Here is a 26817-nt window from a genome sequence, read left to right as displayed (position 1 = left end):
TGTATCTTATTTTTAATCCAATGAATCAAATATTTATTGATAAAAATATATTTATTAAATAATTATATTATTTATTAATTTTACATTCACGTCATTATTTCAGTATAATTTGTTTACAAATCAAATGATCCTTTAAGTCAATTCTACTCTCACAAACGTGGTGTAAAAGTAATTGATGTGATTATCTACCCAAAATGAAAAAGCAATTAAAAAAATAAATTTGAGAAAGAAGCATTGGACCTTTGGGCTTGCGCTCGATTATGTGGTAAAAATTTAATGAAAATAGCACGGGCTAGCCAGTTTTCGGACTGGTAATTGGAAAATAGTCAGCGTCTGCAAAGTCATTGAAAAATAGCCATTATTTTGCTGTAACACGGAAAGTTCTAGCAAAATATACTGGAGATTGGTGCACCTGTATATGCACTTCCAGCATATTATGCTGGAATTCCAACACACAAAAAGTTCCAACACAATATACTGGAGATTGGAGCACAAGTGTATGAACTTCCAGCATATTATGCTGGACTAGTATATTATACTGGAACTCCAGTATATTATGCTGGAACTCCAATATATTATGCTAGAATAATTTTCGATTATGCTGGAATACTTTCCAGATTTTGTATTTTCGTTCAGATTTATCTTTACATGAAAAATGGCTAAATTTTGATTACTTTTGAAATGATGACTATTTTTCAATTACCATTTGTAAATCTGACTATTTTTGAATTTTAACCCCTACTTTGTCAAACTTGTACCATTTTTTACAAAAGTTTAATTGCTACTCAAAGTACAAATAACTTCAGACATGCTGCTTTTTCTCTGCTTTCCTTTTTCTTTCTCCTCCTCTTCCTTCTCCCCTCCTCCTTTTTCTTGTTAGTTGCAAAATGAGTTTATTAGTTTTGTCGTTATTTTGACAAGATAATTAATGCTTGTTCTTTATAATATTTGAAAGTTATATTTCAAATATGAGCTTAATTGGACTATATTTGGGTGTTGAATCGTGCATTGTATTGTTGAGATTCGAAAAACAAGTTTCTGTTCCTGAGCAATTTGCACTTCAAACTAAAATTGCACATAAGATATTTTACTCTGAAGAACAATTACACTTCAAATGCACTTAAGACAGTATGATAATTTTTTTCATGTACTTAAACGTTTTCGTTTGAAGTGATAATATGACTCTGATTTTGCAACTTCACATAAAAATTTTATCTTCATATGCAAATTATAGCTTGTTTGGCCAAACTTTTTTTTTTGGCCAAAAGTGTTTTTTTTTGCCAAAAATATTTTTGGCCAAAACTTGAGGTGTTTGGCCAAGCTTTTAGAAGGAAAAAAAATACTTTTGAGGAGAAACAGAAAAAAATAGCTTCTCTCCGAAAGCACTTTTTTGAAAAGCATTTTTGAGAAAAATACACTTAGAAACAGTTTTTTAAAGCTTAGTCAAACACTAATTGTTGCTCAGAAGTGCTTTTCAAATTAATTAGCCAAATACAAACTATTTCTCACCAAAAGTACTTTTGAGAAAAATACTTTTGAAAAAAACATTTATCAAAATAAGCTGATTTTTGCAACTTGGCCAAATGGACTATTATAGTGCTTCAATCGCATATGTTCGAAGTTGTGTCCGACGTGGATAAAATTATATTAAAAAATAATTAAACTTAGAGTATAACTTAAATAGTGTCCCAAAATTGGATATTTGTGCACTTTCCCCGGTTACTTGCCATTCCAACAGTAATGCAGAATAGTGAAGTAGGCCCCGCTCATGGTGGAATTATCCGTCTCTGAATAAGGAAAAGAAAAGAGAAAAGCAACTGGAAACGTGGGACCAGACATCCGGCATTTTTAAATCAAAAGGGGTAATTACGTAAATGGGAGTGCAAGCCGTTTCAGATCTTCATTAAACTATTCTTATATACTGTCTGTCTGTCGAATTTATGACAAACAATCATCGCCGACGTCTCCCCTCTGTCGAATTACTACAGTGGCAATCTTGTAATATACTAGCAAAAACCATGGCATTAAACGAAGCTAATAATACCAACGCTTTATTTGTTTGCCCTTAATGGAGGTCTGAATCTTAATCATTCAAATCCAGACATTAAATGCGTTTGTTTTTTAAGTCTGAATATTAATTATTCAGATCTTAATCATTAAGTGTGTTTGTTTTTTTACTTCACAACCACTTAATTAGTCTAAATAGGTCTATATCATTAAGATCTATAACAGAGACTTAATTTCATTAAGATCCTATCATCCATAGTCATTATTAACTGCCGCCACTACCTACCATTATCAACTACCACTATGCCACCCACCACCGCCATACTCAACTATCACCACCATCATCCTCAATCATAGTCACCACCATTGTCGACTACCACCACCCACCATCCCCACCACTCCCATCACCATCATTCTCAACGACAACCAACACTCATCCACCTCAATTACCACAACTAACCATCTCATCACCATTAACATCATAGCTGGCACTGCCCATCATTATAAACTACCACCACCCACCACCATCTTCCTCAATCACAACTACCACCACCACCACCCGCCATTATTAACTATCACCACCCACCACCATCATCCTCAATCATAATAGCTACCACTACCAATCACCACCAGCTACTATCCTAAACTACCGCCATCAACCAAATCTACCACCAACCACCGTTTTTAGTAGGCATTCACAAGCACTACCGTTAGCCATCACCACCACCAACTATCATATTTTAAAAAGCTATATATTTTAGTGATGAAATATTAGATTAATTAGTATTTTATTTGAATTTTATGCTTATTAATTTTCAAATAAACGTAAATTTTATACATTCAGATGTTAAAATCCAAACAGTCTTAATCATTTAGTATTCATATCTTAATACACATCTTAACATTCAGATGTGTATGCAGATTCAAATATCTTAATCTTAATGCACATCTTAACATTCAGATGTGTATGCAAATTCAAATATCTTAATCTTAATACACATCTTAATATTCAGATGTATATTCAGATTCAGATGTCTTGATCTTAAAAAAACAAATAAGAGATGTTGATTATCCATCTTTGCCATCTATTAGAAATTCCCTAATTTCCTTATTGCCATGTCAAATCTTCGTAATTCCCCCCCAAAACAGCGAAGAAATTGAAAAAGTTCAGTGGCAATCTTGTAATAAACAAGAGAAACCAAGGGTATTAAGGAAAGCTCGAGAATATGAATTTAAAAATGGTGGAGATCTAATTTTGCCATCTAGAAATTCCCTAATTGCCCGAAATCAGCGAAGACCCGGCGGAGAAGAAGAAAAATAGTCAGAAATTAAAAAGTTTAACAGAGAGAGAAAGTGAAAGAGAGAGATCGACACAGTTGTCGAAGACTTTTTAGAGAGAGAAAGACAGTTCTCTTGTGTGTGTGTGAGAGAGAGAGAGAGAGTGTGGTGGCAGTAATGGCGGAGTCGCAGGAGGAACGGAAGCAGGAGAGCGAGGAGAGCGTGAAGTTGTTCGTAGGTCAAGTACCGAAACACATGACAGAAGCACAACTCCTCGCAATGTTTCAAGAGTTTGCTACCGTTGACGAAGTCAACATCATCAAAGACAAGACGACGCGTGCTTCCCGAGGTTCTCTCCTCTACCTCTACTTCTCCGCCCAATTTTTGGATCGCAATTGTGCAATTGCAGCAACATTGCTTTTGTTTTTCACTCTTCCTTTTAGGATTCGTACTCTCTAGATTCGTGTTTAACATTTCTCAAAATCCTAACTTGCTGTTTTCAGGTTGTTGTTTCGTGATCTGTCCGTCGAGAGAAGAAGCGGATAAGGCTGTCAATGCATGTCACAATAAGAAGACGCTTCCAGGAGTCAGTTTTCTTCCATGTTCTTCTATTTCCTCATTAATTAGTACATACATTGCGTTTCTACTTTATTAATTGAAGAAGATTTTTGCATTACTTGTATTCATTAGTTTTGTTAATTAATTACCTTACCTAATTAGTTAAAGAAGTTTCGTGTTGCTTGTAATGCCATGGAATCTTGGCGTTGTTCATTAATTCACTGTAATTTATAATTAATGACCTTCCGTAGTTAATTAAGAAGATTTATGTTACTTGTAAATTGTAATGCTGTGGAATCTCATCACTGTTCTGTAATTCTATGATCTTGATAATTAATTACCTCATTTTTTCGAATATATTTTAATTTTATATACTCAGATTTTTAAGCCTGCTGGTTTTCTGCTTAAAAGGGCAGCCCGATGCACTAAGCTCCCGCTATGTGCGGGTCCGGGGAAGGGCCGGACCACAAGGGTTTATTGTACGCAACCTTCCCCTGCATTTATGTAAGAGGCTGTTTCCAGGGCTTGAACCGTGACCTCTTGGTTTTGTGCTTGTTTAAGTCTTTTATATAAATATAGGGAGACGTAAAATGTTATTATATCTGACCTGTAATCGAGAAATGGTCCAAAATAAATATATATATCTGACCTGTAATTGTTGATTTGATAGTTTTGAGGTTGATAATGGCTATGAAATTCAATTGGTTGACTATATTTCAGAGGAATGTTAATGGCATCTTCTATGTGTTTTGACTTTCAACATGTAGAATGTAGGAAAGCAGATTGCTTTTTGAGGCTAAAGGCTTTCCCAGTTGTGACTTGTGAGTGGGCATTATCAAAGACTTGAATTCCGGGTTCAAGCTTCACTTCACTTCATTTGATATTTCCAAATAGTGGAAACTAGAATGGACGATGAGTGATCAGTCTTAACTGACTAAAGAAACTTACTCAATATGTTTGTACAAGCAGAAAGGCAAAATCCGTAGAGGGGAAATCTTCATTATAGTTTAAGTCATAAGTAGGGCACTTGAGAATCAAGCTGGCGACTACTGAGAGTACAGTGGCAGCTATAAGAACTTTTAGCAAATCATATCAGGAGAGAACTAAGAAGCGTATGGAGAAAGTTGCACGCCAGCTGGGGTGTTGGGCGGACACTGCAGCACCCGTGCATTGTGCAAGTAAAAAAAAGACTTAAGGCTGGATATATTGATCCTATATGGGTCTTATGCTTTTCATTAGTTCTCTATTCCTTTCTGATTTTCTTCTAGGTGAATAAGAAGACTTTCAAAAAAGAGAAACAATAAATACTGGCAGTCCTGTCTAGAGTAATCTATTTCTTACTAAATGTCATAGTTGGTTGACTGAAATAGCAGTGAACTTATCCCAAAAGAAAAAGAAGAAGAATAAAGTAGTAGAGATCACGGGGATACCATAGAGTTACCCTTAAGAGTCCAAGAGGAGTAGCAGAGATATTAGAGGCGTTTGGCATCATAGATTGGTCAAGAAACCAGGTTTTTTCTAATATCCTTTGGATCCTTATGGTTTCCTACAGTAACCTGACTATTAAACTGTATGCATGCCTTAACTTCATTTATCTTCTAACTTAGCATTTGATCTACGCTTTAATTTTGCACATTTATCTCCAGAAAAAAAAAAGAGATGGATGCAAGGGTACATCTAACCTAAGTACTAAGCTTATTAAGTTTATTTGTGATCTGCTGTTTTTATATTGGCATGACATGTTTGTCTTATGATAATAAAGACGTCCTGTTCTCTGTGTCCTATTCAGGCTTCTAGTCCGTTGCAAGTGAAGTATGCTGATGGCGAGTTGGAAAGACTAGGTGTACTATAATTTCAATTCTGGTCTTATGATATTTGATCTTTCATGGTTATATTTGATTCAAATGATTCCAGTTTGTTTACTTTTCCTTGTTTTCCCTCTTTTTACTTTTGTGATACTAACTAGACTATTTTCTCTCATGTTTTATTTTTCTTCTTTTCTTTAATTCTTTTCCTTAACCTGAAATCCAGAGCACAAGCTTTTTGTTGGTATGCTTCCAAAGAATGTTTCTGATCCTGAAGTATCTGCCTTGTTCTCTCAATATGGAGTCGTTAAAGATTTGCAGATTCTCAGAGGTTCTCAGCAAACTAGTAAAGGTATACCTGGTACTATCTCTCTTAAGTTTTAATGGTTTTCTGAGGGAGAAAATAGTTCATCTCCAGAAAATATCTTCTTTCTTGAAGGATGTGCTTTTCTGAAGTACGAGAAAAAAGAGCAAGCAGTTGCAGCAATAGAGGCTCTCAATGGAAAGCATAAAATGGAGGTTTGCATCAATCTCCTAGTATTTGGACTGCTTAAATGAAGTTCTTGAAATTGATTTTTAAGTTTGCATAGTGGCCATATGTATAATGTTTGTGCATAAAATGAATAGGAGTTTATAAGTTGCAGTGATTTTAGTGTGGGTGTCCCTTAAGCAGTTGATCTGGTGATAGTCTTTTCTTTGGGGCTGTATAATTTGTTAAGCATTCAGGATGGAGTACCCTTTTTGTGCATTTGTCCTGTTGTCTTTGCAGTAGTTTTGGAAGTATTCCTTGCAGGAATAGCATCTGTCATCATGAAAGCAGCATATGTTTGGCTTTAGATTGGGGTCATTTGTCAGTCAGCATGTGATCTGTTTATGTGAATGGCTTATTTATTGCCCTGTTGTTGCATTTATGTGAATGGCTTATTTTGCTGCCATTTGCTGTTCAGAGGAATTCAAAGACATTATCTGTTGATTTTTTTCTAAGCCATTTCGACGTGGCAGTCATGTGTGGGGTTGTTATGCCTTGAGGCTCTTGACTGAATTAATGAGATGCTAACTGTTTATTCTAATAATTCATTTAATTGAACGAGTTAGTTACTGCTAAAGAAAACTTGAATATTCATGTTATGATATTGAAACTTGATTCCTTCAGAGAGCTCATTCATTTAGGGAAACCATAATTCGCATCAGTTTGTCGAGAGGGCTTGTTACTGCTATGCCATTTGATTTGCATATACGCTCTTGTCTTTCCCCACTTGTGGGATTTCACTGGGTGGTGGTTGTTGTTGTTGTTGTTGTTGTTGTTGTTGTTGTACTCTTGTCTGTAGTCTGTCCCTGGAAGATGAATAGTTGATTAGAAGTTTATTGGAGTTGAGAGCAAGTGATGACCTGGATAAGTCACCATTTCTGTTACAATTTGCCAATAACTTTACTATGAGAATTTAGCTTGTCTGGAAAAGGGTGCCAAAGCTGTTTAAGTAGATTAGCTATCTTTTCATTATGAGGATTTCTGCATCTTAACTGAATCCTTTTAACTAATTCATGACTTCCAATTGCTGGAGATGTTGTCATCAAATTAGTCACACTCTTTTTTTCCAGGGTTCCACTGTCCCTTTGGTAGTCAAATGGGCAGATACAGAAAAGGAAAGGCAAGCCAGGAGGGCTCAGAAAGCTCTATCTCAGGCTTCTAATGCTTCCGACTCTAGACAACATCCCTCTTTGTTTGGAGCTTTACCAATGGGTTACATGCCACCATACAATGGCTACGGTTATCAGGTTGGTTGAGTTGTATTGACCAGTATTTGGTTATCAAGCTTAATGTCTTGTTATTGTGCTATGAATATGATGTGGATTGGCTTCCTCAGTTCCATCATTTATTACATTTCTTGATGTGAATTGTCATGATCCTTTGCCTTAATTCCATCATCTATTACTTTTCTTTGTCATTCTGGTTTTGCTAATCAATTTAAAGGTCAATGCAAGTTAATATGCTCACTTTGCAGACTCCTGGGGCATATGGGCTCATGCAGTATCGCCTACCATCAGTGCAGAATCAGCCAGCGTTTCAGAATATAGTTTCACCAATAAACCAAGCAAGTGCTCTACGTGGAGGTGCACCTGATCTTTCTCCTGGTATTAGCCCAAGAAATTATGCCATGTCACCTGGAAGTTATGTTGGATCCGCTTACCCAGCTGTTCCAAGGCTTCAGTATCCCATGCCATATGCTGGAGGCGTTATGAATACCAGACCACCAAGTGGTTCTCCCGGCTCGATGCCCCCTAGTACTGCAAACAGTCATTCTGCAGCATCTTCAAGTGTCAATTCAAGTACAGGGGGTCAAGTTGAAGGTTGTTGAACCTTTACTTTGCGATGCTTTTAGCTCTAGAAATTCTCTAGCTTATCAGGTACAGTCCCTAACCTAGGGGCTGTTAGGGCATTCTGCTGAAATGTGGCTGCTTGGCTATCTTTTGATTAATTATCTTGTGGAACTTGTTCCACATCATTGATAATTAGCAGAGGGCTGGTTGGTGATTTAGTACATATATTGCAAGGAAAGAACCTAATAGTAAATAGTAGTAGAGAAATCAGTCATGTATATATGACACCAAGTTTTCTTTTTGGGCCTTTCTATGACTGGTATTGATGATAGTAGAATCTATTATCTTTGATTTTACTTAATTTATATAGGATCCCATGAATGCATTTGATCTCTGTCCAATGACATCTAATACAGTTTTCTTTCCTTTTTCTGCTCCCTCTGTTCCATTTTAAAGTAACAATCTTTCCGTTTTAGTTAGTTCCAAAAAGAATTGATACATTTCTCTGTTTGGAAGCATTTAACTTTAAACTTCCCACTTACCTTTAATAACATGCTTTTATAACCACATAAATGTCATCGCATGTTTAATACCACACGTTTCAACGATCTATGTTTCTTTCATAAACTCCGTGCTAGCCAAACACCGCGCATAAAATGAATCGGAGGGAGTATTTCCCTCGCCTGATAGTCTTCCAGCATGTCGATATAAGATTTCATTGACAAACTTCAAACATAACCAACCTTATGAGAGGAGCAGCATATGGAGATTCTGGATATATAGAGAGGAACTCGAATTAAACATTGCACAAGTTTTTAAATTTGTCGTTTGTACCACTTTATGTGATTGAGTGGTAGAGATGTCACTTGAATTGCTTATACATTACTTGCCAGTGATAGTTGAATATGTGGAAATGAAACTGCATTTATTAAAATGTAATTTTTTTGCTTACAGGTCCACCTGGTGCTAATCTATTTATTTATCATATTCCTCAAGAATTTGGTGATCAAGATCTTGCAAATTCGTTTCAGCCATTTGGTAGGGTCTTGAGTGCCAAGGTTTTTGTTGACAAAGCTACTGGTGTTAGCAAATGTTTTGGTAGGGACCTTGAGATGCTAGGTTACTTTCAATCAAAATTAGTGTTCTCGCTATTTAGCTTACGACTGAACTTCATTCTGCAGGATTTGTAAGTTATGACTGTCCAGCAGCCGCACAAACTGCAATCAATATGATGAATGGTTGCCAATTAGGTAGTAAGAAGTTGAAGGTTCAGCTTAAAAGGGACAACAAACAGAATAAACATTATTGATATCAAATGTGAGGTACGGAAAGATCCTTTGCATGAAATCATCACACGCAAGCTACTTGGGAGTTACTGTATTGGCAGCCATTGCCGGGCAGATTTGAAAGTTGAGCAGCAACATGGCAACTCAATGCAAGTTGTAGTTCCCTTATGGGTTAAAGTCCCACGCTTGTAATTCTTGATTAATTCTTCTGCCACTGTAATTTGTAATTTGTGTAACATGGAGTAACATTTAGATATTGATTATTTTATTGATTCTTCTCAATCGACATTATTGTGTCATTAAGTGATTGAATGGTTCTTTTTTTTTTCTTTTGCAATTCTTGTTTCTGTGGTCAAAAGTAACTTCTCTGTCTTCCTTTTGTTTTTAACGGAGGAAAAATGAAATGTCATGTTCCTGGGACTTGAGCATTCTTACTGTCTCTCAGGTTTGTTCATTTTCTAATATCCTTTGGAATGATGTTGTGAAGTAAAACAAAGTTGAAGTGTATCTTTATAATACTACATTCTATGGGAGGGTTTTTCTGTTTCCATCCTGAAAGCCAGGTGCTTTGTGATCAAATCATTGCTGTGGTTATTTGGTAGTTGTATTGCTGTTCAATTGACAGGAGCTTTTCATTCTCATTTTTCTCTTGTTTGTTCATTTCAGGAAGTTGGGTGTTACTTTTATGGTGCTTTTCGCCTTGTATGAAGGAAAGTATTTACTTGCCCATCTCGTTGCTCTGATGGACACTTTCTTCCATGGAGAGTAATGGGAAAATGTAGCTTGACATTGTCTTTATAGAAGGTAAATTCTATTTCTCAGCATGCTTACATGATTATTAAGCTGGGCCTTTTAATCCTGTAGGTGCAACTATGAAGAGCACCGGACATGGTTTAATCCCTTAGAGGGTCCAGAGAAAAGAATTTTTCTTTAGAAAATATTTTCTGAAATATGTAATGTTTTTCTGCTGTTTATGTAATTTAGCAGAACCAGCTATACCTGATTATTTTAATTGCTGGGTTGGCCTCTTCTGTGGAGACTCCATGAGGTGCAGCTCAGCCCCAGAAATATGATAGCTGCATTGCTGCGTTCTACTAAAATAAAACAAAGGTAACTGCTTCGGGCCAGTGGTCTGCTCTTCTGTTATCAAAGATATACTCGATCTTGTCCCGAGTCTTGGGCTATTTCTTTGTGTTTTGCTGCAAATAACTGCTAAGATGACTTGTCTTTTATCGTTTTTCGCGGGGGGGTTTGGTGGGGAAAGAAATAGATTAGAGACAATTGTTTCAGTTTGATAATTGTTAAAAACAATTGGACATGTCAGTACTGTGCTTTCTTTACTAATGCTGAGTGTTATGCAATCCAATTTGCAGCCTCACCCTCTTGGTTTAATTTGCAAACCCATTTTCCTGCTTTATATATTGATATGTATTGCATGTTATCATGATCTGTTTGAATTTGGTATATTCTGGGTACTCTGCATTGTTTATATAAAACATTCTTGTTGCTCCAAACAGGTATTTAGAATGGCAGATTTGCAGACGTAGTATGACGCGCACAACATGAGTTTGAATCCTGTTGCACCAAGTAAATGGAGAACGGTAGAGCTAGCGGACCCTTCATCCATTGAGTTTGAAGCTAAACCAAGCGAATTCAAACTCTTGGGAAGCATCAAATAATTATATAGGCCCGTGGTAGAGGAAAAACCATCTCTTCCCATCTTTTATCGCACAAGCTATCCCCCATACTGCTGTCCCCCTCATCCCCACCCACACCCAACACACACACACAAAAAAAAAATGAAGTTAATGGATGTGAAATGTCATTGTTGCATCAATTTCGTGTCCATAAGTTCAAAGTTAGTATGTTTACACTTGTCTTGTGTGGAGATGCAGATATAGTATTTAGAGTCTGTGAGTTTAGAGTTTGCATAAAAGATACTACTATTTAACTTGCAGAATATGTAATTCGTGGTAGGTTTAGCCTGCTTAACTTGGTCTGCCCAAAGCTTCAATTTACATCCGTCCACGCCATTAATCATATTGGGCAAATGATGTGTCTAAACCTCTATGGGGAATTGGTTTTCTAGAAGAAAGATTAGCGGAATGATTAGTCTAATTCTGCGGTATGAAGTATCCCTCACGACTTGAGTTTCGGAGGGTAATCCTTGGTGTGAGGAGTTCCACGTTTTAATCTTACAAGTTGGATAAGAGTAGGATTTGCCTCTTTTATTTAGTTAGTGGGCTCATTTTCATGAGGCAAGTGGCCCAGTGTTGGTCTCCAAAGGCCTTTTCCACTCTCCTGTTGCCGCCATTTTATTTCCTCCTCCACAACATATCACGTTTTGGACGGTAAATATCTTTATCAAAAAGTCAAAATGTGTGAATTTGCTTGCACCCTATGACGTGGTAGTAACAAAGATTAGCATAATAAACAAATCTTTAGTTTGGTCGGTTAGCTTTGCTTTGAGTTTAAGTTTTATGAAAATTGTTTATACAGTCAAGATATTAGACAGTAAATTGCAGAGGATTGATTTAATCTTAATTAGAGGTTTCAGCGAGTCTTGGGAATAGTAAAAAATCTTGGTACGGAGCACTTATTTCTTTAATGAGTCCTACCTGGCACTTATTTCTTGGTAATACTAGACTAGATGACTGCACCAAAGAAAAGATAGCAAAATATCACATGGTGGAACAATTATATTAAACCAAGCGAGGGGATATCACATGGTGGGACAATCGAATAAGAGTCTCTGTAAATATCTGCACATTTTAGTAGATAAAACTTAAATTTAAAAAAAAACTGTAGCTGTCTCATTCAGAGGGATTCTGTAGAAAAAGGAAAGCTGGGATGTAAATGTAATTTACCAAGTATTAGCACTCTGCCTGAATTTGCTGAAAATTCTCTAATTCTTATCTTCCTGATGGGGTAATTAGACTCTTGACTGTTGATAGGGTGAATTGAAAATAAAAACACTTTATTGCACTTGACCATTAAGCAGTCAATATTCTTTATCTCTAGTTTCTTCCTCTTGTTTTTTCTGTTGCTTAGAGCGGGAGAAATGGCTTTAGAATAATTGAATAGAATGCCGCATACATTTACTAATATACCTCAGCTTAGACAAAGAGAACAAAAGTTTGAAATTGTTAGGTAAAGCAACTTCCTCTCTCTTTTTTCCTTTTTCTTAAAATCATTTTCAGCTATTGCAAATTGATTGAAATTAATATAAATTTAATATTGTGCACTGCACATCATGCAGCAGGAAAACTCAAGAGCTTCGGGATATAGTCTCTGGTTTTAGACTTAGTGGGTGAGAGGTGGCTAACGAGGGATGGGATGGCTGTTCTTTGTGGAAATAGGCGGATACAAAGTCCTGTCTTATCGTTACAGATGGAATAGCTCAAAAATGAGAAGACATGGTCCGTTATAAAGTGGAATTTTTTTGTTCTTCATGAAAAAGAATATTAGGACAAATATCTAAAATTGCTGATAGAATATTTAATTTTATATCCAAGAAGTCAAAGTTGATGGCATCATCTCATCTGACCTTAAGTTAAGATTTGCTAGTTCTTAATAATGTTCAGCATAAAGTGATAAAACACAACTCTTTTGGGTTATAAAATCAACTAAGGAGAATTCAAGTCAATTTTTCACTTTTTCAACTGATAAGTCTCCTTAGTGTTCTAAATTCATTTAATGCATGTGTTGATCATGGGCTATGCATAATCAATTCATATAGTAAAAATTGTGTGGGGTTGCCATTTTTAAAGTGATATTTACTTTTTATCCAGCATTTTTATTGCTTAGCAATAGTAGCCACTAGTCTATTAAAATTCATATGAAAAGACCGTGTTACCCTTTCTTCTATCTCTTTCATGTGTTAGGGAGAAGAACTGTGCCGCCGTCTGTAAGACGGAAGGATTTTCCGGTGACTACTGCCATGGACTCCACCGCCGTTGTTTATGTACTAGGCCATGCTAAGAATGTTACTATATGTTATATATATAAACTTAATTTGAGAAACTCATGAATAAGCACTATGATTGTTCGAAGATTAACGTGCTAGTTTTGTTACTAATTAAACTAGCCGTGATCTTTGATCGTATGCAATTATGGTGGTAGATGTATTTCGGTTTGTGATTTCTGTGATGTATTTTTGGTTTTCTGTTACGTTATGGATTCTGAACTTACATTACAAGTTCAAATGTTAAGGACACTTGGTCTTGAACTTCGAGTTCCAAGTTCAAAAGTAAAGGACACTTGGTTCTGAACTTAGAGTTACAAGTTCAAAAGTTAAGGACACTTAGTCCTGAACTTAGACTAACAAACTCAAAAGTTAAGGACAATAGGTCCTGAATACAGTTACAAGTTCAAAAGTTAAGGACAATAGGTCCTAATGTCCTGAACTTAGACTAACAAGCTCAAAAGTTAAGGACAATAGGTTTTAAACTTAGGCTAAGAAGCCCAAAAGTTAAGAATAATAGGTCCTGAACTAAGATTAACAAGCTCAAAAGTTAAGGACAATAAGTCCTGGACTTAGACTAACAAGCTCAAAAGTTAAGGACACTTGGTCCTGAACTTACAGTTACAAGTTCAAAGGTTAAGGACATTTGGTCCTGAACTTAGACTAACAAACTCATAAGTTAAGGACAATAGGTTTTGAACTTAGGCTAAGAAGCCCCAAAGTTAAGGATAATAGGTCTTGAACTAAGATTAACAAGCTCAAAAGTTAAGGACAATAAGTCCTGGACTTAGACTAACAAGCTCAAAAGTTAAGGACACTTGGTCCTGAACTTACAGTTACAAGTTCAAAGGTTAAGGACATTTGGTCCTGAACTTAGACTAACAAGCTCAAAAGTTAAGGACAAATAGTCCTTAACTTAGAGTTACAAGCACAGAAATTAAGGACATGTGGTCCTGAGCTTCGAGTTCCAAGTTCAAAAGTTTAGGACATGTAGTCCTGAAGTCCTCAACTTAGAGTTACAAGTTCAAAAGTTAAGGACACTTGGTCCTGAACTTTATGAGCAGAAGGGTGTTTTCGTCCGGGCAAGTAAAGTTTATTAAACCAGTGGCTAAAGACTAAAAACATTTTAAACAGTGGCTTAAAAGTAAATACATGTGTTATTAGTGGGTAACCGTGCACTTCCCCATTCATATAATCTCAATCGACCTACATAAATCACAGTTAAAATTGATAGTCGTGTGTTTTGTGCTTATATTTCAATCTAATCACCAAATTGAAACTAATTTAAATGCAAAAAAATAACCATTGAAAGCATTTTCGGATTCAGTCTCCTTAGAAACTGCGGAAACGAGCAATAGAGAGTACCATTATGCCAAAAGAAATTCGAATGTCAATTAGTTTTACTTTGGAATACTTTACTATTTTATCAAATAGACGCCCCATAAGACCAATTCAACTTGAAATAAAACCATAACTAGGTTTACCTCTTTTTTGTTTATTGGCCATGACTAAATTAAAGTCATCATTTGCAAGTCAAAGTTTAGCCACTTCAAATTTGAAATATTGATGAAATATGAAAATTTATTTGCCAATCATTTCAAGTGAAATAATAATTCCCATTCACAAAACTTAAAATCATTTCCAATTAAATTTGTTTCCAAACATATACTGGTTTTTTCAGCTTCAAATTTAAGTACCTTTTTATTTCCTCAAACTTAAACCAAATATTATCCAACCGCTTATTTCTTGTGTTTGATATTTACATCAAATAAAGTAATTTTATTTATTTTGTCACAATGTATTATTTTATTAAGTTTATTTTTTTTGGTTTAATTTTGTTTTGTTGATTTTCTCTCGATCACTCTTTTTCTCCTATTTTGTTTGAGGTGTCCAGAGCCAAAATATGGTTCTTTTTGGGCTCAAAGAACAAAATATGTGGAAAAAAAAATATAGTGACGATAATATATATAGCGTCTTTTTAAAGACGCGATACCTTAACAGCCGTTTGGCCAGTTAAGTATAGCGTCTTTTAAAAAGATGCTATATATATAGCATTCGTTACTAAGACGCTATACTTATTATGTGGGCCCACAAATCATTCTTCTGTGCTTAACTGACATAACAATAATTCAACTGGGTATAAGCGTTTTAAGCTAAGACGCTATACCTCAAATAATTGAACCCCGAACTGGTTTTTGCCTTATTTAAAGAGGTGAAGGATTTTGTAAAAATTCATTCGTGAACATTTTCAAGTCTTCTGAAATTTTTCTTTGTTAAGCTGTTTTGCATTTTGTCATAATGTCTGAAGAGCAAAGAATTAGGGTTTCATTATATTGGGGGGTGAGGTTGTGGTGGTGGTGGCGAATAACTCAGTAAGCTATAGTTTATCTCCACAGTCTCATGTTAAGTTGCCACTTACAATGGAGTACGATACATTTATGTCGTTGTTATATAAAAAAATGGGTATGAGCAAACCTTCGATGAATCTTAAAATAATCGGAAGGTATCTGTATTCTGTGACTCTGCAAGGGATTGCTTGTTGTGCTGAGTTTAGCATCGAAGACGATGAAACTCTGAGAGATTTTTGAGTACTTCTGATAAATATCGGGAATTTATTATGATAAAACTGTTGAAAATGTACGTCAAGGCTGAAGACGTTCGCAATAATGAGGTTGCGCAAAGTAGGAAAATCCTGCAATCATCAGGTGGTTATTTTGGAGCAGTTTTAGCCGAACAGGTTCCAACTGAAAGAGTTTGGCAGGATCTAATCTTATCTCCACGGGCGAATGAGAAGTGAGAAATAATTTCTCCCCTAGTATACATAATCCACAAGCCGAGTGGTAAACTTCAATTTTCCTTTATGTTACGATGTATATTTTTGTGCATTATATTTGTATTAACACTCATATATTCCACGGGGTTACCGACCAGATATGAATTCTACAAGTTATAAACTAATGGCCAGTTGGAATATGCCTAGTTTTGGTGTGTTGGATCATGGTAGTCCATCCGGAAGTCAGCATCAACAAGATAATGTGCATCATGTGATATCAAATCATTATGATTTGTAAGTGAATATATAAAGTTATATGTATTGTTTTGACAAATTTTAGTAACTCATTATTTCTTTGGTTGTGCAGTGAAAACGAGCAACTTGATGGTCCCGTCCTTACTCAATTGCCTGAAGATGATGTATTTACTCGGGATCTGGTAGATGCGTAGAGTCAGGAGGAGAATAGTGATTATGACAACAATGCCGATGAGTCTAAAGATGACACACCCTTCCCTGACGAGGGTGATGACAAGGAGGAAGAGAATGCCGAACCTGATTTGATGAGGGAACATGCTCTACCTCCCGTTAGACCAAGAGTGTATGAGTCCCACTTGCCATTTCATTCAAGGCATATTCCCTACCTTGATCATTTGCCAAGTATGCCAGATGTGGATGCCCTCACAAGGGATGTTGACGAAATTCGGACAACAATGTGGGATGAATCTAGACCAACAGTACTGTCAAAGGGCATGCTTTTTCCTGATAAAGCACGCCTAATCAGGGTGGTGAAAATGTACAGCGTAAAAGAGTGTCGTGAGATGATGGTATGGGAGTCATCTCCGGATGTATACAAGGCTGTTTGCCGTAGATGGTTTACGGGTTATAATTAGATGTTGTGTGCGAGGAAGAAGAAAACAAATATGTGGGTTGTGGGTAAATATATTGGCACCCACAATTGTGAAATGGACACATTCGACGTTAACTTGGATGTTTACTTGATTTCTCTTGTCTTGATTCCACACATTGAAGCCTCCAAAAGGTACAAGATCAAATAGTGTATTATATTTGTCCACCAGGAATATGGGTGTACCACTACTAAAAGAAAGGTATTTCTCGGGCGCAAACGTGCATTTGAAATTATTTATGGTGACTGGGATAAGTCATTTGCATCTCTACCCAGGTACATGACCGCATTGCAACACTTTAACCTCGAGACTATTGTTGAATGGAAGCTTGAGCGGAGTCCGAAAATACCCGAATATTGAATGGAATCTTGAGCAAAGTCCGGGAATACCAGAATATATATTCAGATAAGTGTTCTAGGCATTTAAACCAACAATTGATGGTTTTGTGCATTGCCGGCCGGTAATATCCATAGACGACACTCATGTCTTTGGAAAGTAAGCTATTAAGATGTTGATCGTCGTTGCATTAGAAGGTAATGGAAAATATTTTCTCTAACTTTTGCTATCTGTGCCAATGAAAGCCAAGAGATGTGGACGCTATTTTTGAACAACTTGAAGGAGCACGTTGTCAAATAACGTTCAGGTATTTGTCTAATATCTGGATCGGCATGGCGGTATTTTAAGTTTTGTACAACATTTACCTGAATGGTAGGAACCGCATGCATACCACCGTTACTGTGTGAGGCACTTGAAAGCCAATTTTCAAAAGGCACATCCCAACAAGAACTTACATGATTTAATGTGGTTGGCTGCAATTGATCACCAGGAGTACAAATTCAATAGGCGCATGGAATCGATCAGGCAGGAAAGAGCCTATCATTGGTTGACGCGACATGAGCTTGATAAGTGGATATTGCATGCAGATGGAGGAAGACGAAGGGAAACCCTGACTACAAATATGTCCGAGTCTTTCAACGGGTTATTGAAGTCTGCACGTGGATTGCCTGTTACTGCCATGGTGCGGATGTTATTCAAACAGATGACGGAGAGGTTTGTTGAAAGGCATAGAGGTGAATCAGAATTGATGGAGAGGGGTGTTGAATTATGCCAATACCAATGAAAAGATTTGAAAAATACAGGAGGCAAAGCACATTAGCATTCATTATTTTTGAAGTTCGCACCGCTATCCATCAAAACAGGGGAAATAATACACACACTATAAATGAAGCCAACAGATTGTATTCTTGTGGGAAATGGTCCATCTACTACTTGTCGTGCTCACATACCATGAAGTGCTTTCAACATATAGGTTTTGCGGCAACTCGGTACATTGATAAACAATATAGTGTTGTTGCATACTTAAGCACATATAGTGGGCAGTTGCACCCAGTGGGTGTTGAGCATTATTGGCCGCCGGAACCATTTAAAATAGTGTGTAACAAGGAGTATTTGCGTAAGCTACAAGTGCAAAAAAGAACGCATATAAGGAACCAAATGGATGTTGGTGATACCGTTTATACGCGTAAATGTGGCATATGCTCGCAAACAGGACACGACCGCCGTAAATGTCCTTCAGTTGGTTTGGGTGGCGGTGGTAATCCAACTCATGGTGAAAGTTCATCTAATGTGACCAACTATCAAGGATAGTTGGTAATGTGGTTGTAATAACTATCAACTAGTAGTGTTTTGTTTTCGTAATGTGGTTGTAATAAGTATATGTACTTGTTTATCTTGCAGAATGTATGAAAGAAAATTATGTTTTCATTGCTGTTAAATCTTTTTGATATTTAACATTAATACTTCAGTAAAACAATCTAACATAAACCCATTTTTTTTTTAAAAACAACCTTCAAAATAATCTTTTTGATATTTAACATTAATACACATAGTGACATTTTTTAATGGATGTTGTAATGTTTATTCAAAAAGTCTTTGAAATATATATGACTTGGTTCAGTTTTAGAAGCTTTCTTATACCCGAAATAATTATTATCATTCGAAGCATAGCGTGGTTACATACCACGTTACGTGTATTGTCTTATCGACCTGAAAAAACTGCCGTTCTGGAAAAACTGTCTTCTGGAAAAGCATTATTGTATCGTAAAGAATCATTAGCACGCGAAGCATAGAGTGGTTAAATAACACGTTATGTGTATTGTCTTGCCAACCTGATAAAGCTGTCGTTCTGGAAAATCTATCTTCTAGAAAAGCATCATTGTACCGTAAAGAATCATTAGCACGCGAAGCATAGCGCGATTAAATACCATGCACGTTGTGTATATTGTCTTGTCAACCTGATAAAGCTGCTGCTCTGGAAAAGCTGTCTTCTGGAAAAGCATTATTGTACCGTAGATAAGCATTAGCACGCGAAGCATAGCGCGGTTAAATACCACGTTATGTGTTTTTTTCTTGCTTATAAATAACCAGTGCATTTTAGTTATTATCTGCACTTAACCAAAACAATTGGCAAAACTTTCCATAAATTTATCATTTTTCTTGCATTAACAAATGTCTGAATGCAATGACCAACCAAGGTTCTATTGTGGCAAATGTGCGATTATGAAGGCATGTTGGTCCGATGGTAATGTTGGGCACAGATACTGTATGTGTCAATACAGGTTTGGAGGCAATGACAGAAATCATTGTATGTTTAAGAAATGGTATGATGAATTCATTAACCAGGAATACTACAAATCAATTTTGCAGTATGTTTGGAATATGAATGCTGAATACCAATGCCAGATCTCTGAAATGCAACAAGAAATTGCGGCACTATAGGAGAAACTAAAAGAGGTGGAAGAAGAAGAAGAATGGAAGAGAATTTTAAGTGGTTGGAGCAGAGAATAATGGACAATACTGACTAAACAAACACATGTATGTGCTGAGTGTGGTATTTTATCTTTATATTTTCCATGTCATGTATTTTCATTAGTTCTATCGAATTTAAATGATGTTAAGTTGTTATGTTTGTTTTACCCAGTTTTACTATTAAAATAACAAAGAAATCAAGAAATAAAAATATAATGCGCATATAATGCTAAACCATAGATAAAGTTGCTATTATTTAGTGGTTATCATATGTACTTAAAATAAAATAAAAATTAATGTGTCCCACAACCTTTATGCTTTAAAGCAGCCGCTGGCCTAAGGCGCATCCCATCTCGCCCGGCTACACTATCAGGATCATCTTCATCACGTCGCCTTTTTATTGGAGGATGTGCTGCATCATGATCGTCAATAAGGATGGCATGCTCGGTAGAAGTGACCGTCGGTCCAACAGTAACCTACAGAATAATGCTATATTTTAGTATATGAAATATATATTAGTAATGTACGTGTTAGCTAAAAAAAATTAAAATGCCTTACCATTGTCTCAGCGACCTACTTAATATAAGCATCCGTATCAGGCCTGTCCATGAAGGGAGAGGAAGATGGCTTCAAAAAAAATTGGTTTTAGATATTTATGACTAATCAATGAGATAAACACAAATATAAATAATAGTAATACAAACTAACCAAATCCTGTGAAAGATCCTCAGCATCCCTCGATGATGAGCCATAACTCAGTCGGCACCCACTATCCACATCTCGTACTGGACGAGCATCAGCAACTGTCGATGCCTCTGGAGGGTCAGGAAAATACGCATCCCAGTCATGTGAGCATAATGGTCGTGCTCGCGATCAACAATGGAGCTGACAGGGTCACCTGTGAAGTCCCTGGAGTAAGACCCGGATTAAATGACGGGATATCACTAGGATCAGTGTGGTCACCTGCCTGATCAACTCCAATATCCTCAACAGGTGCCTCAACGCCCCCTTGCTGGGGACCGCCTCCTCGTCGATCCCCACGACCTCGTGGGACACCCTACCATTTCGACCACGTTTAGGCTGCACTGGTGGCCTACGATGGTAATGCTTTGGTTCCATATAATCAGCCATCCCGGGCTCGCTGCAATGTCCAAGCAGCCAAATCTGTAACCTGCCGGCCATAGTCGCACAAAGCGGTCGCTCTCTCGCTGGTATGCTGCTACATCTGCAGTCCCAACCGGTGGAACTGATGTAGGACAATAACATGCACAACATGTAAAATATTAATTACGAAATGGTAAGTTAACGTTTTAACTAAGTATACCAAATAACATACCAACGCCTCATGCCTCCCGGCCTATGAAACTAACCGATCGCCAGCGCAATGAACGGGATTCCCGATGAAAAGTCGGGTAATGTTACGGCACCAGTCGATATACACATGCTCACCATCCATAAGATGGGCTGGAGGGGGTGGGGGAATCAAGTCACGCCACTAGCCCCAAGTCTGGATCTGCAACTCTAGCCATGCCTTATATGCCTGGTCAACCCTCGAACGATCATCCCACTGGTAATGTGTCCTAAGCCAAGCGGGAAGTGGAGGTACATGCTGCGGTCGACCAAACTGGCAAAGGACTCGCTCAGTGGCATGATGATCGACAATATCGAGACACATCAATGGGACGGAAGAGCTCCAGATAAGTTGCTTGGTCGAGCAATAATCGGGAAAACCAGCTATTAGCTCATCGATGTATGACCTCCAAATGAACTGTTACGTAAAAACAGGAACCGTGAGTATACGCAACACATATAAATCCAGGCCAAGTAAACTTAAGCATAGAAATACCTGTGCGTACTCCAGCAATCCAACAAATCTCTGTAATATGGGAGATTATGTCGAGCCTCGTACTAGCGTCCGTATCCCCGCCTATCAACCCACCTCCTAGCTAAAGAGATAAATGGTGGAGGTGGTACATCCTGAGCTACCGGTGGTAGAGGTGGCTGAAACTACAGGAACCGCTCCCAGGCCCAAACCTAATATACAATTTGGACGTAAAATTTAAGGTATATTTTTGTGATGTATGTTTTAATGAAGAGAGTATTTGACTATGTTTTCACCTGCAACAGCGACATAAATCCTGCAACGTCTCGCTGGGTGCCCATGCATACCTGGAACATTTGCCTGTACAAGTAACCAAGAACAGCAGCACCCCATCTGTACTGATGTAAATCATCTAGCTGCTCAAGATGATGAAGATATCTCAAGCTGACTAGGTTTTCCGAAGTGTTCGGGAACAATAAGCCTCCAAACATAAGCAGCAGCAGTAACGACCTCGTGTACTGGTTAATAAACATCCGGTGTATCATAAGTAATGTCATCATACATGGCCTCCAAATGCAGTCGGACGGGTATCAACGCAAGACGACTAGCCCCAACCAATGCACCCTCATCCTCTGGCCGGAAACTGGTGAGCCATTGTAACATCTCCAGGTACTGATCTCCCGTATAATCTCTCATGGCTTGCAGCAAAGCAACATGAAGTCCATCAACTGGTAGCCCATACAGAACCTCCACGTCTTGCAGCGTGATAGTGCCATCGCCAATGGGCAAAATGGAATGTGTGCGTCTCTGGTCGTCACCCCTCTATCAAAGCTGTGATCAACGACGAATCCAGCTGCAGCCGGCCGATCTCAATGATCCTATAAAAACCCGTATCCTGCAAGTGTCTGACTATACGGGGATGGAGCTGGCGGTTCTTAAGAAAGTCCCACATATCGTCTACTTTCCTAGAACGTAATGTCTGGGCCAATAACTGCCCCTCCCATATGTAGGAAGACCTATGCTCGGCCTGTAGCAATAATAGCTCTAGGGAGGCAGGTCCGGATGCAAAGGCGGAACCTCCATGACGACTACTGTAAATTGAATAAAATTAATTACATTATTTTTCTTTTCCATTGCTTAAATATATTGCAATACCTTGAATATAAAATTTTATTCGATATTTTTACTATATTGTTAATTAGGTTGATACATTTTCAATATTATAATTTTATATTTTATATGTTACTTTAATATGTTAGTTTTATTATTTTATATGGTTGTTAGTTATTCACCTATATTTTACTATGCATGATTTAATTATTAAATATTCACGTTTTGGTTCGGACATAATATTTGAGGCCAAGTAGCACCAATGTATCCTGAATTCTTGTATTCATGATGAGAATTTTTTTTCAATTTTTCACTCAACATGTCTGTTATTTTATATGTTAGTTTATTATTGTATATGTTAGTTTTATTATTTAATATGTTAGTTTTATTATTTTAATGTTTGTTTGTTTGTTACTGACTTATTTTTTACTATACTAAAATTAAATAATTAATTTTCATAACTATACAAGATTTAATTATTAAATATTCATATTTTAGTTCCAGACACAATATTTGTGGCTCAGTAGCACCAATGCGTTCTGAATTCTTATGTTCTTACGTTAGTTGACTATAATTGGAGATAGTTTATGTTTAAACTATCAGCTGTTTGACGTATTTTTGAGAATAAGAGATAATTAAATGATTAATTTCTCTAACTACAAGGATATTACGCTAAAGGACACTACGTTTTACTACCCTAAAAGGTAACTACATTACAAATACGAGCACTATATTAGGACACAAGATATCACTAATGGGAACTAAAGTAACAATTTATCTAGTTTACTAGTCTTTTAGAAAATAAATAATCTAAATTGGATAAAAACAACAAATTAATTTAATCACAAAATAATCACGAAAATACATATACCACAGTAAAAAGTAACTAATTAGCCTTTTTTTTAACAACTAATAACAATTTCTCTATTTTACGATTTTTTTTAGCACACTAATACTATAGTCCGGATAAAAACAACAAATTAGTTAAATCCCAAAACAATCACAAAATAACATAGAGCATATAAAAAACAACTAATATGCATTTTTATACAAGTTTTAACAAAAACTAAGTCGGAATACCTCGATTTAAGGTTTTTAGAAAGTCGAAGATTTATGATTTGGAACCGAAACAAGCAACAATGTCTGAGATAATGCCTTAGCTAGCACGTGGGACTAAAAATCTTTACTTTTTGTGGGACGGGTGGGCTCCACTAACTTTTTTTGATTAAAAATGGAGGGAGGAGCGTTTTGATTTTTTAATTTGGGTTTGGGGTGGGGGTGGGGGGGGGGGGAGGCGATTCTGTTTTGGGGAAGGGAAGGAGACGATGTATATTTATATGTATAGCGTCTTTTGTTAAGACGCTATATATATAGCGTTTTAACAAAAGACGCTATAGTTTCCTGCTTAAATTAATTCACATATAGTATCTTTTTAAAAGACGCTATACTTAACTAGCCAAATGGCCGTTAAGGTATAACGTCTTTTAAAAAGACGCCATATATATTATGGTCACTATGTTTTTTTCCATATATTTTTGTTCTTTAAATCCAAAGGAATCACATTTTGGTTCCGGACTCCTTATTTGAGGGTATTATCACATAAACTTTTGTTATAACAAACTGATTTTTTCTCCCAAATAGTTGATATACGTCATGTTCAGAATTTATAAACATAATTTAATGCGCCAATGCCCCAAAACAATTCGGCAACTTCTCTCTTTGCAAGTCTTTTAACTGGGAGAGTACTCTTTGGGACATTTTCAGTAATTCAAACTATAGAGTATCATAGAGACATTCCCTTGCCAGAATAGGAAAAGGACAGAAGAGATAACAATAATCATAATAGCTAATACTAATAACAAAAATAAGAACAGTAATAATAGTAAAAATAATAATAAATAAAATTATTATTTGCATACTAATAATCTGTTTGACCAAGTTTTTTTTTGAGGTCAAAAGTGCTTTTGGCAAAAACTTTAGGCGTTTGGATAAGCTTTTGGAAAGAAAAAAAATGCTTTTGAGGAGAAGCATAAACAATTTTTGAGAAGCAGAAAAAAATAGTTTCTCTCCAAAAGCATTTTTCTGAGAAACACTTTTGAGAAAGATACACTTAAAAGCAGTTTTCAAAAGCTTGGTCAAACACTAATTACTGCTCAAAAGTATTTTTCAAATTAATTAGTCAAACATCCAAAAGTACTTTTTTGAAAAACACTTTTGAAAAAAGCACTTCTTAAAATAAGAATATTTTAGAAGCGTTAGATTTAGTGGATACAAATCCAAACCAGCTTCTTTTCTTGATTTGGCAGATAACAACATAGGATGAATAAGATAAAATCTGGTATACTGTTTGACAAATTCAAAATTGGTTTAACTCAACGAAACGGTGCTTTAATTTGAAACAAACTTTGGAAGTATATCCCTAAGTAGAACGCTTTCAGCTAATTAATGGTTCTTCTATTGTTCACATCCTATTCAATTTTGTACCATATCATATTTTAATATAGCAATATGACAAATATGACTACCAATATATCTGTTTTTTGTATAAACAGAGGCGAATGGAGCCTTTCTCCAATGGCCTCACCTAAACTCAGTAATTTTACTTATATATATATATATATATATATATATATATATATATATATAATTCCATTAAATTTTTAAAAATATTACATTTTAAACAAATAAATTTAAAAGTATAGTGAATTTAGTCTAAATATCTTTGAACTATCAAATTTTAATAGTGAATCCGTCTTTGCATATAAATTGTGAAACTATTGAATATCAAATTTATAAGGTACATCATAGAATCTCAACGAATAAAAGTAGTAGGTGATTTTTTTCTCATCCGTCCAAATTTTAATGGACAAATTTTTTTAATACTTGTGTTGGTAGGATATAGCTGTTAGTAAACTGTATTTGTAAAATAATTCGGGAAAATATAAATGAACATAAACAGAAATGAAAAACAAAAACAGAATTTTAATCCGAGCTCACTGAATTCACAGTGTTTCCTTAAGGAATTTAATCCCCTTCTAGTATCCAAGGTTATGGATTATTTCCTCCCAGGATAGAACGAATTACACATTGGTGTAGTGGTATTTCAAACCCCAGTGTTTCAGCGAACACAAAGTTCGGTAGCAAATCACACTTACTGTTGCTTTCTTTGATGTTAAAAGTATGCAGAAGAAGGAGGAGAAACTCAGAAAATCGTATGGAAATTCTGAGCAGAATAGTCTTGTATTTATAGCCAAAGTTGGACTGAAATCTAAAGAGGTGCAACTCTTCAGTATGACTATTTATGCAAAATGGCCAGAACGTAAATGACATAACATAAATGGCTATTTACTCAAAAATAAAGTGGGAAAATTGAAGAGGGTAGTTTAATTTTCAGTTACACAACTGAAAAACGGATTGGATTTAATATTAATATTTATTTTAATATTAATATTTTGTTATTAAAATAAATATTTAATAATATTTCTGTTAATATTTTACTATTAACAAATAAATTTAGTCCAACAAATTAATCAATCAATCATTTGACCAAATCTGAAGCCGAGCCGAGCGAGCGACGGCGCGAGACTTGCCTTCTTCTCAACTCTTTAAGAGCTAGAAGAAGAGCAATTGCTTATCTACCCATAGAAAATATCTTCCTTTTCCAATATGGGACAATGTCCTTTTGCGAAGGAGGAACTTAAATTTTCACTCAAAAATTTCATTTCCCTCCATTTCCTATTCACCCTCTTTTAAGTATTTAATCTACTTAAATACATAAAACCCCAACAAACCCCCACATGAATGGGGAATGGCTATATCACAGAAACATGCATGAAAAACTGTGTGATTCGCAAGCAAGGATTAATTGCATCTGGATAAGTAGGTTCCCCTTTGAACTTTCCATAGTGAACTTATGTCGGATATACTCGATCAATAGGTAGATTTGATATCTTTGAACCGTCAAACTTTGGTGTATACCTAGACAACCACAAGTCACATAACCAACCCTTAACCGTCTTTAGTTCTCATTGTTGTGTTCGTTTCACCCATGCACACCGCCTGGTTTCATAAATGCGTAGAGAACTGGCCTTGCAAGATTCTCCTTGAAGCGGCTAACACTTCACACTTACATAGGTGATTCCTAAACATGTCATCCCATAGATACACTATTTGATATACCCC

At 36.2% G+C, this 26817-nt stretch overlaps 1 protein-coding gene across 2 annotated transcripts; it reads left to right on the top strand.

The window, feature by feature from the left end:
• Window positions 1–2513: 2513 nt before the first annotated feature.
• Window positions 2514–9556, top strand: LOC107812555 (RNA-binding protein BRN1). Of its 2 annotated transcripts, XM_075243999.1 has the most exons (10): window positions 2514–2708; window positions 3225–3634; window positions 3789–3871; window positions 5633–5684; window positions 5875–6000; window positions 6088–6167; window positions 7248–7424; window positions 7652–7997; window positions 8922–9065; window positions 9149–9556. In XM_075243999.1, exons 2-10 carry the CDS (start codon window positions 3463–3465, stop codon window positions 9274–9276), a joined length of 1308 nt encoding a protein of 435 aa, XP_075100100.1. In that variant the 5' UTR covers window positions 2514–2708; window positions 3225–3462; the 3' UTR covers window positions 9277–9556. The 2 variants fall into 2 exon arrangements, with proteins under 2 accessions (XP_075100100.1, XP_016493188.1); XM_016637702.2 differs by lacking the exon at window positions 2514–2708 and having other exon boundaries at window positions 3204–3634.
• Window positions 9557–26817: the final 17261 nt, after the last annotated feature.

The sequence above is a fragment of the Nicotiana tabacum genome, chromosome 22 (assembly GCF_000715075.1).
Source record: "Nicotiana tabacum cultivar K326 chromosome 22, ASM71507v2, whole genome shotgun sequence".
In the NCBI taxonomy this organism is placed as follows: domain Eukaryota; kingdom Viridiplantae; phylum Streptophyta; class Magnoliopsida; order Solanales; family Solanaceae; genus Nicotiana; species Nicotiana tabacum.
The sequence above is the reverse complement of the archived record's forward strand: the minus strand, read 5'-3'. Positions and strand labels throughout refer to the sequence as shown.

Excerpts from the sequence above, each read along its gene's own strand:
- LOC107812555 (XM_075243999.1), top strand. The coding sequence starts at position 3,463 with ATGGCGGAGTCGCAGGAGGAACGGAAGCAGGAGAGCGAGGAGAGCGTG. Across the intron at positions 3,872-5,632 it reads ATAAGAAGACGCTTCCAGGA|GCTTCTAGTCCGTTGCAAGT; the intron begins GTCAGTTTTCTT and ends TGTCCTATTCAG. Across the intron at positions 7,998-8,921 it reads TACAGGGGGTCAAGTTGAAG|GTCCACCTGGTGCTAATCTA; the intron begins GTTGTTGAACCT and ends TTTTGCTTACAG.